Raw genomic sequence first — 11,742 nt, 5'->3', positions numbered from 1 at the left:
TGGAGCGTTGCTGGGGCAACAGCCTCAGTTATGTAACATCATAATATCATAATGTGTACAGTACACCACCCCCTCATCCCCCTTCTCCTTTAAGTGCTATAGAGAATGTATGGCAATAGACAGCTCAAACATGTAGCTAAAATCCATACATGGCAGGAATTTACATTTAAAAAAGCAATGCAAATCAATGCAAACCCTTGTTGGATTGATTATGCATTGTCGGATTTAAAAAGAATACAAAGACTGTAGTGCAGTGGACACTGGACATTATAGCCGTGTATAATTTACAATAACAGGAACATTTTAACAGCCACGTGTGTCAATGCTGATTGACAATATAGTCGGTTAGGAAGACTAATGTCTATTTGTTCTTTGATTCTGTGTTCTATAATGGCATTTAAATAGAACACCGTTTACTGTGATATGTGGTAGTCGTAGTCCTTATCTCCACAGACAGCCAGTGGTGCCAACCACACTGGATTTATATGACATGTTTAAGACCAGTTCCTTTCACATCTAGCAATCGGAAACATATGTGGGGAAAAGGGATGAAAGGACATTAACCTATAAATACTTCAATAACATTAATCCTTAACCAAGTGCTCGACTATGAGCCAAGAGAAATAGGACATGGAGACATTCCCCTTGTGAATGCTGTCTTTCTTCGGAAGTTTGTGTTCACTGAATATCTATTTTTGATACCAGGGAAAACAAAGAAAGCAAAACATGAGAGCCCATGAACATAGGCCACAGCAAGCAGACAACCAGAAGTGCCTTCCAGTCGACAAAGTCACATAAGAGGCTATTGTTCAGCAGGACAGCTCTGGAGGGCAGCTGTGATTATTTTCTGAAACCACTCCAGGATATTAATAGCCCCGCTGCCATTCACTGCCATTGCTGTGGAGGCAGCAGAGGAAGTCCCCTTCATCATTCTGACCAAATCAAGATTATATCGCTGCACCAGACAAAAGTTTAACTGGCATGGCTAGAATTCAGGAATGAAATGGAACTCTGAACGGAACTGTGCTGTGGTCAGGAGAACCCATCCTGTGGTCAGGCGAATCCGTCCACAGCCTTCAGAGTGTCTCAAATCTAGACCCATGAGAAGTCCACATAAACACTTAATTTTAAACTGCCTTTCCCTGAGATGATGTTTTACACAGTAAAATCTTGAATGTCAATTTAACTTTACTTTTACACTGTCAGAGTGAAATTAACGCTCTGTGATTTTACTGCTTACTGTATATTATCTTTCTTCTCAGACATTATATATTTAACAAATTTTAGCATAAAATAAATGTTCCCACCACAAGTTTTAAGTTATACTGTACTCTCTTGTTTCTCCATCTCCCCCTCTTTTATTGTGTGATTAAGAATCAACATCTGCTCCTGCTGGAACATCTGCCTCACACTGTGAGTGTAGACAGCGGTGAATACTGAATACACATTTATGGACATTTTTACTTCTTATTGTATTAGATAGTCAGATGATTTCCTGATTATGTCATTTATTTTTTACAAGCCCAATCACTATGCCCTAAAATGAATAGTCATGAGCTTTGCGTCATCTCCAAAATTATGACTTAAGCCTGATTTATTTATTCCATTCTATGGAGAAACAAAAATCCTATTATTCAATTGTGCCATTTTAAAGTTGTTGCAGTTGAAACGGGTGAGTCATAAAGTCCCACTCTGCAGTCTGCAGGAAGCCTGTGACATGAAGGTGGGTGGCTGTCACAAAATCACTTATTAATATATAGATCTGCCTCACTGCAGCAAACTTTTCTCTGGATGTCAGTGCGCTTTTTTCTTCTTTCGTTGTGGCAAACGCAGTCATTAATGTAACATTTATAAAAAAAAGTTCAGTCTTCAGTTCAGTATTCATGCCTAAGATAGTCTGTAAATTAGGTGGAGTTTTTCAGTTTGGAGATATCTGTACATTTTCACCCCTTATTCAGTTTCTGGCTGACAGCTTTTTCGTTTAATACAACCTGCCAGGAGGGTAGCAAATTGATGCTATTGTTTTTATCTGATCATCTCAGCATGTCACCTGCTCAGGCTGCTCACAGACTGAGACTGAGTCCTTATATTGCAGTGTATTCATTTCTACTAGGAAAAGTGCCATTTATCCAGGAGCTATTCGTTATCTATCCAGGAGCTATTCTATTTACAGTACTAGAGCGGTGCCCGTTGGGCACTGGCCTACTTGAAACGATGCAAGTTGGAAATGCATGCCCCACCCAGTTATTATGTGTCTCTTTTATACCCATATATGGAGTTCTTTGTCAGGCATGCCCAAATATTGAGTCTATGCAGATGTCAGAACATGTTTGTGATGTCAGAACATGTATGGAGCTTGGAACGCGTGTGTCGAATTTGAAGTCGGTGGGGCGGAGTGGCGGACGGTTCTCGAGTTACGTGTATTTCAGACGTACACATGCACACAGAGACTTGGTGCATTTATAGTTAGATAGGCTATGTAGAAAAAAAATAGTATGCTCCTTTTTTAGGTGATGATGGCGTCTACTATATTCACTCCCTGAGCGTGGTCATAATTCGAAGAATGGTTGGCGACAGATAGGCCTTCATAATAATACCACCACCATGGCTTGCCTAATAGGTGCTTTCACCAACATGAATTATGTTTGTTATTTACAGCTAGGTAGAGTAGTGGGGCGAGATGGAAAAGGGGCGACTGTACCTGTGCTGTTACCCATACACACATGTGTAACCAGTGTAATCTGTCTCTCTCTGCGTTGTGTTGAATCATGGACAGACGGACCCAGAACTCTTTGGAAACCAGCTTTATTCTGACAATGAATAATAACAAACACGTCTCCACGTTAGTTCTTAGTGCAACAACTCCTCTCTCTCGTTCCAAGACGGAAGTACAGAAGCCGCTTAGCTAGCGCGACAGTAACAAACAACAACAACAAATAATAGAACGTAACATACCTGACAATGAATAATAACAAACACGTCTCCACGTTAGTTCTTAGTGCAACAACGCCTCTCTCTAAACAGGGTTAAACAAACACTGTATAAATCAATTTGCAAGTACAATGCTTATCATGTTATACAGAGCATTCAACAAAGACACCCACCTCGTTCCAAGACGGAAGTACAGAAGGAAGAGGTGTCTCAGGTGGAGGTGTCGCAGCTGGGACATTTATACAGGGGGCAAAAGGAGGAGACTTAAAGGAACTGTGACCTTTAATGCACTATGTATTACACATGAACCATGGAGAATTAAGTCAGGTAGAAGCACTTATTTGTATCATATTTTGTGTAATTATATAATACTGTTACACATGTACAGTACACATACACACATAGCTCCGCATAGGAGTGGCTAGCACCACTCAAACATAATATACAGTGGGCCAGTAACACTAACAATGTTTCTTATTTGAGTTATTTAACAATAAGATGAAAACGATCATGGTTCAGAAACTAACTAGCTATTAAAACTCATTGTGGTTTGTGAAGGTCGGGAAGGATTAAACTAGAGTAGACACGTGTACTTCTTCAATTACACACTGACAGATCACACTGTTAAAATACCTAGTGTAATTTAATTTTACATTCAAAAGTGTAGCCTACCAAATGGAACCCACTCTCGTTAAATTGAACTTAATTGTTGTGTATCCTTATGGCCAGTATGTATACATGGGAAAGGGAAAGCCCGGCCGTAGTGGCGGAGGACTAGCGGGGCTCAACAACGTGACCCTGACAACAAGGAACCACCGGCGCTGGGGAAAACCGTCAGTGCTAAACTATGTAGCAAATGGGGACGTCGCTAAGGGGGTTCGCGACGGACGACACCAAGAAAAGGCACTCGCTCTCGCACGAACGCGACTCGGAAGAAACCTTGAGCCACGCGGCGAGATGGGTCTCAACTTCTCAAGTCTCTCAACGCACATAAATCACCACGGCGATAAATGTATGGCTGCGATCGTCTAATTACACCGTCATTTTGGCAGCAGCGTATGCGCAAGTCGAGCACCTCCCTCCCAGAGTTGACATCCTGTGGTTGGGGAGGCGGGGACGGGACCCCCGTTGACGTCAGTGGGCCTGTCTGTTTCCTGCAATAGAAAGTGAGCGAGAAGGTGAAGAGAGAGAGAATTACAGACCTTCTTTGCCCCCCTCCTCCCCGTTATTTATCGTTATGGTGCGTTATACCAGAAACCCCCGGCAGTAACTTAAGACTGCACTTAATGTGAGTATGAATCAATTCAGTTTTAGAACATTTCTAAGTGAACGCGCGAGGCGTATATACTTTCGGAGCTGCATTGGTACCGTTCAGTCGGTCAGTGCATTCACGTACAGGGCGCTCGTGTTTGGCTGGGCTGCTGATGTCGGGTTGGTTGGTCCTTATCAATGTCCTCACTGTTTTCCGTGGAATGGGTTGTTTGGTGATCTGCGCATTGTGGCAGTGGCAGCATGTTTCACTTTCAGTCGTATATCAAATGCAGATAAGCTCGCTGTTATACAGAGCTGGTCTCTCAAGTGCCAGCATATAGCATCGCTGTTTTGGTGGAGACTTGTGCAGCATTGTGTGTGTGTGTTGTGATACAGTGTACAGTGTGTGTGATGTGTGTGTGTGTGTGTGTGTGTGTGTGAGAGAGAGAGAGAGAGAGAGAGACACAGACAACTGGCAACTTAACTGCTCACTACGCAACGTGTAACTGGCTCAGGCTGTCCGCTCTCTCTTTCTCTCTCTGTTTGTACCGTATAGCTAAACCATTTCCCGTTCGTGTTGTTCAATGCCATCCCTCATTTTAATGGAAGCTATGCATATGTAACGGATGAAGGCAGAGATAACACTGCAGGTTTTGTAATGGATAGGGGAAGCAGCGTCCCATAAGAGCGCTGTTGCAGAGACGGCGAGGGGTTTTCCCTGACTCCTCCCTCAGTTGCAGGGCGTTCATGTGTTGCAACAGGCATAGCGTATGCTATTCCCATTTCCCACGCATTGTTTTTGCTGACTGTATTTTCCATCCAATGACCAACAGGACTCAAATCAAGTCTGTGCATTTTGATGTGTGTACTATATCTATTTTTTTGTATATGCACGCAGAGTCCATTCCCACTCGCACCCCAACAATGGAGATAATCACCATTATACGAGTATATTGGTACATTTTCGTCAATATGCTACGTTGTGATGGGCGTGTAATTATCATAACACAAACACACGTGATTGTGCCGCTGACAGCTTTCTTAACGCAGTGCGCGCATAGAGTGCGCGCGATGTCTTGGTTTTATATAAGGCTTTGATTCCGGTGAAGGTGGAGAGAGAGAGAGAGAGGTGAGGTCTGGAATTCTCATGTGTGAATGAATGACTCAGTCACCTCACCTGCAAATGCATGCATTCCATTCTAACAGGTTTAGGACACGGCGTTTCAGTGCAGTCAAGTGTTTATGCGTTCAATTCATTCATTGTAGTGCATCCTTCTTCCTTGTATTTGTATCGACCAGCATCAGGGTGTTTTCTCACAGTTTTATGTGCTCTTACACACACACACACACACACACACACACACACACACACACACACACACACACACACACACACACACACACAACTCCAGACAAAAAATGGGAATGTTCGTTTTTTTTCCATTAATCATTGCTGCCTGTCAGACCTAGTTAAAATTTCCATCTTTGCATGTGTTTTACGTGAGAGCATCTGTGTGACTTTTAGTGTTTCTTATTCTAGCTAGGCTATAGTAGTGCATGTGCTATGTTCATTCTGCCGAATTGAGATGCACGGGGAGATGATGTCATTGCTGTAGTGCCACATGTACCAATGCATGGTGAAAAAACACCAGTTGTAGTAACTGTTATGTAATACTCCTGGTGAGACAAACAAAGACCAATGCTGCTCATTGCATGTGCACGACAATGGGTCACAGTCCTACAGTATATAAACTCTCTACGAAAGAATATAGCTTAGAAACAGAGATTGCATTAAAATATGAGTGTTAATATGGTTACTGTAGAATCTGCAGTACAGGTGTGTTTATGTGTGTAGAATTCTGTAGATGATGCTTGTTGCTGCTCATGCCGTGCCTGTCCATTCAAAGGGAGATGAGCTCATTCTGTATAGGTGAGATTATTAATATTATATGTATATCAGGGAGCCCACAGAAGCATGTGCAGTGCAGTGGATTTGAAAGGTTGAGGTTTTGGTAACATTTAACTTGAACAGTCCCCTTTTACCCAGTGTTTCTTTAACCAAGCCAGAATTTGCATGAAGTCTGTATTTAAACCCCTGATCATTCCAGTGTAAAAAGGGCATCAGAAACAATACAGAGAGTAAAAACAGTTCCCCTGTCAGAATGAGTTCAATCTGCCCTTTTGATGTTTGCATAGCCCTTATGCAGCGGCCTGTGAGAGTTAACTTATACAATTAGATTAGCCTGATAGCAACCTATCTGCTGGCTTCCCAAGTAGCCTGGAGCATTCAATACCCCAGCGCAAACAGAACATTATTGTTTGCGCCTTTCGTCATCCGAGCTGCCGTTGTTCGTCAAAGAGAAGGGCAGGCGACCCATATCAGACACTGACTTGTCAATCAGACGTTGACCAAAAACAACAGTCCTCTCGCTTCTTGGTTTTTGCAGAGATCAGCATGTGAGATAACTGCTGCCATACAGCTTATATTGATACTCACACCTCCTTCCACTAACTACGCTGACTCCACCTGACAGGCCCAGAAGGCCAAGTGAGAGAGGGGTGGTGGGTGTTGCATTGTTAGCTTGAAAACAAGTTATGTTACGAGTGACACTGTCCTACGATGAAGCATAAATTAAGCTCAAGCGGGAATTCTGAAAGGCCCACTTAGTGTTCATTGATCTTTGTGGTTTTATGCTGAATTTGTCTCTGTGTGTGTTTGTTCTATAGATGCACCCACAGTGTGGCCCTAACTGTGTGGAGTGGACGTCAGTTCCTCTCAAGATCCAAGGACTTTAGAACCTACTTTACTCAAGATGTACCCGTGAGCGAAAATAAACATGCCACGCACCAAGCAGAACAACCCAAGAAATTTAAAAGGTAAGTTGCAATTCTATACATTAAATACATTTTTAAACATTACTTTTTTGACTGTATACAGTCAACAATGTATTAGAAATATTATTTCAAGAATATCAGGTAGCATTCTTTCAAAATGTTGCTATTTTGGAGTGAAAATCTTCATAATGTCATCTATTTGGTTGCAGAATTTGTAACATTGCACATGAGTATAACATGAGTTACTGAACTTGCTCCTGACCACCAAGTAATGTAGGCCTTATATGTGCAATTTCTTGTAATACAGTGTAATTACTTCCTTATTACACAGGTCAAAAAATAACTAGTGTATTAGAAATCAAGCAGATTAATGTGGGGATGAGGTACTGTAGGAGGCTATTGATATGCTGAATATTGAATATGCTGCACTGTTTTATACACTTGTACCGTATAGCTACTGTACTTCTAGGTACTGTACACGGCAAGTGGCTTCATTTCACCATAGTGGGTTCTGTATGAAAAATCCCCTTTCATACATTCTACCTCAATAGACTATTTTGGGTTATTATTATTATTATTTATTATGTCTCCACACATGCATGATTTCAGCAGTTGTGACCTGTTGGTTGACTGTCGGTCTACAGTACTTGTGTGATTAGCCCACAGGACATAACAAAATATGGTGGACTCATTGAAACTGGGTGTGATGTGTATATTATGAATGTGGTGGTTTTATATGAAGTCTATGCATTGAATAAAATGCTTTGGCTTTTGTCTGTGAGCAGTGACCCAGATTTTCATCGTTATTTGTGTTATAAACACCTCCCCTGTGCGTACTGCATTGAGCTTACTTGGCCAAATAATATGAATAATTAAGTTTTATTGCAGCACATTACCCAACAGAGGTCCATACAAACTCCAGCCAAATTGCTCTGGATGCTATGTTTGATGGAGGGTCTTAAACTTATTTTTCACACAGCAGAGAGCAGACTACAGTGCCACAGCTGTTCTTAGTTGGTGTTATTTTTGAGATTTTGATTGATTCTTGAAGGTTAGAAAATACTGATGGATACTGAATATGAAAGCAGTTAAAAGTTTTCTCTTGACTATTCTCACCACTTGCACTACAATGTAGCCAGCAGTTCATGTAGTGACTACATGAACTGTATTTGACTTTTCTCAGTGCTGTCCACTTATGTTGCACACAAACAATCCTTACTATCAAACCAGCTTGATGAGACCCAGAGTAATCTAGTAAGAGAGTGGTGACGCGCTTTGATCTCGTCGCAAAGCGGGTACCTATGGGCGATAGTTCCAAACATTGCTCCTATGGCTGGAACTATTCCATTGAGATAGAATGAGCACTTCCACATTCCATTGTTACAATGAGAGTCAACGGGAGTGTCATTACTCTCTTACTAGATTACTCTGATGAGACCATGCTCTGGCTTCGTTGATTTGCCTTATGACCTAGTTCAACAACCCTCTTCCAGGCCTGCCCTGCACTGAAGGCGTTCCCTTCATCAGACAGGAAATGCTCATTGCATGGCATGCTATCACATGCTTAGATTCTGCTCCAGTGAATTTCTTTCTTCCGAACTCAGTAAACCCCCCCAAACCCCCCCCCCTCAATCTGAGCCATCACATGACGATGCCTGGTGCTGAAGAAAGACTATAGTCAAGAGTCAAGACTAACAATTAAGAGTACGACATTTACTTAATAATAGACAAGCCTTTAACCGTCTAACGTATTTTAACTGTCAATGTCACCTTTTTATTACATTACAAATAGTTTTGAACAAAACAACAAAAACAACAACATACATAAATGGACCAGAGATACCTGGGAACTTCTTCAGAAGTGACTACCCAAATAAAATACTGGTCTGCACGTATTTATTATTTCACAGGGGGGACTGAGTCACCCCTGTAAAATAATAAACACGTGCAGACCAGTCGAGTGCTCCAGTATTTTATTTGGGTAGTCTCTCCTAAAGTGCCCTGGTATTATTCTCTCTGATTCAAGCTGCCCCTGTTGAGCACTGACGAGCCTTTCTACCTTCAACTGGCTGAAGCGCGCTGGACATCTCTTTGTACATACATAAACGGACATCAGTTTAGCTCAGTTGCTTGAGTTTAGTTACAGTAGCTTCATCTTGAGTTTGGTTGCAGTAGATTGCGTTTGGTTAGCTGAGAAGACTTATGTCCACAATGCCTTGGAGCACACTGGCACAGTTCTGATTGCTGATGCTAACCAACAGTCATGTCAAGACTTATCAGTCTTTGCCTTGTCAACGATACAAAGATATATCGTATCGTATATTGCTGGACTGTCTAGGAAACGCTAGAGGGCTTTTCATTTAATAAAATGCATACCAAAGCATGTTCATGTAACTTCAATAATGTAACTTCATATGGCCACAATACACACACACACACACACACACACACACACACACACACACACACACACACGGATAGATTAATTTACATCCCATAGCCTGGAAGGACGATTACGCTGTGTTAGTCAAGTTAGTTTGTTAGGCCAACCTACAGTAGCAGGTCAATAAAAGACTACATCCATTATTCAAATAGAAGCAGTCTTTCCACAGGTTCCACGGAAAGCCTGGTGATTGACGTGAGTTTAGGTCAGTCAGAGACATTTGCGTGCCATTGTTGAAATACAGCCAAAAATACTATATTGTTCTATTGATAACATCCCAGTCCCAGATCGTTGATGATGCTTATGCAGGTGAGCCAGGGTGGCATTCGAATGAATGGTCTGTAGCTGCACGCACGCACACACGCACAGCATTAGGAATGATCCTATGACGCAGTTTGTGGGTAATAAGGCAGGAAGTTTGGAACTCATGCCTCCTCCTTCATGTCCTTTTGTTTAATTTTCTCAAACAGCTGGTCTCTAAGCAGCTTTGGCGGGACATGTACTGCAGTGGTTTCCCTTGCCCCTCATATCCCTTCACAGAGACAGATTCACACTCTGTGGGCATCATAAACACAGTACTGTAGACTGAGAGTTGATGTACACAGTACTTAGCTGGAAGGCAAAGTTTGAAAGGGTTTTCTGATGACAGTACACTATGTAGTACACTATACAGCCAAGTTAATGGACACTTTATCGTACGTACCTCATTTTCATCTAAAAACGTTTACTTTTGACTGGCAAGCCTTCTTTTAAAGATGGAGTGCCACCATTTTTTCCACCCTAAAACATGATCATCAGGTATTATTACAATATAAGGGGGAAGAACTTTTTCCAAAAAGTGTACAGTATTTGTTAAAATCATGCTTTTATGTGGACACGCCCACCAGTTCATTAAGTATGCCTGGTTTGCCTGGTGGGTGGTGATGGGTGGTGATCCACCTGAACTGAAGCCGCACCCACAGCTGTAGTTGTATGATAAAGGGGGAGGGGTTAGGGGAGGGGCTGATAGTGTGATGTCACTATATTACTGTTTATTTCATTGGCCCGTTTGACTGTCAAGGGTTCAGCCTCCAGGAAGAAACCCTAAATACAAAGTGAATACACCATTGCACATAAAAACAACTCCATGGTGTCTAATGAAGTACTGTCACCTCATACACATGAAAAACTGGAAAAATACAAAAATTGTGGCACTCCATCTTTAAACTTCTATAGTGCCTCACCACCTTGACCCCCCCTCCCATTATTATTATTATTAAATTATTATTATTATTATTCATCTTTTTATAATTTTAACATTTGTTTACTATAGTTGTTATTTGTGAAGAGTTGTGAGTTGTGTCTAAAAAAACAAGAAGCACCACAGCTATTTATATATATATATAGGCCTGCCGCCTATATATATGTATTTTAAGATATTATTTGGGCGTTTTGAGAGATGGAGGAAGAGACACAGTAAAGTTCGCCGGGATCGGGACTCGAACCCGTGACACACTGTCATGCTGGATTACCAGCCAAGGTGCCTGGACTGCTAATCAGACCATGATATTTGTATTTTTTTTTTTTTTTTTACTGTACTAAAATTATTTCCTTTCTTCCCATGCTCTTAAATTAATTATTGGATTAAAGACTGACTTTATACGAAATTATTATCTATAAACTCACACTCTCACAACATGTCTTGAAGAGAAGCAATGTGAGCTTGTAGAACGGCTATTTTCGCTGCACAACCTCTTCCGTGGGTGTTTGGTCTTTATCACTAGTCTCCTGTCTATGGCTCTATAACCATGGAAGTTGCATTCCAAAAAGTGCCCCTGAAAATGTCCAGACTTGTTAGCAACCACAGCGTTTATAGAGCCAACTCTACATTCCTTTTTGTCTTATAAAAAGGTTCTCACACCGAAGCCCAGTGTGCCCGGACACCTGCTTTATGGCAGAGAACGTGCTGTGTGATAAATGGGCAACAACTGCAGTAAAAACGGGGTACATTTAACACAGTGGAAAATGTTTACCCCCGTAAAGCGAGTGCAGCGAGGGAGGGGGAAAAAGGATGGGGTTCCCCATAACGTAGTCCCGTACCATTTATTGCACCCAACACACGTTGGAGCAGAACCTTCTGTACAACACTGAGTGCTGTACATTTGGTTGATTTGTTACATTTGATTGATTTTGTGATAATGTTCAGTAATTTATGAGGTTTGAAATTACTTTCCTATAGTCCTACTAGTGTTTGATTTGTTCTCATCTGGTAACTGGAAATTCAGTTGTCTTGTATAAATTGA

At 41.6% G+C, this 11,742-nt stretch overlaps 1 protein-coding gene across 1 annotated transcript in view; it reads left to right on the top strand.

Annotated features, from left to right (window-relative positions):
- Positions 1-4,090: 4,090 nt before the first annotated feature.
- Positions 4,091-11,742, top strand: part of hivep1 (HIVEP zinc finger 1) — a 51,631-nt gene continuing 43,979 nt past the window's right edge. Inside the window, exons 1-2 of the mRNA XM_080788278.1 lie at positions 4,091-4,219; positions 6,910-7,059. Of these exons, the coding sequence (XP_080644404.1) occupies positions 7,020-7,059 (40 nt within the window). The 5' untranslated portion in view covers positions 4,091-4,219; positions 6,910-7,019. The remainder of the gene's footprint in view (positions 4,220-6,909; positions 7,060-11,742) is intronic.

This window comes from Protomyctophum bolini (assembly GCF_963924005.1).
Source record: "Protomyctophum bolini genome assembly, chromosome: 17".
Classification (NCBI taxonomy): Eukaryota; Metazoa; Chordata; class Actinopteri; order Myctophiformes; family Myctophidae; genus Protomyctophum; species Protomyctophum bolini.
This window is presented reverse-complemented; position numbering and strand designations above follow the sequence as displayed.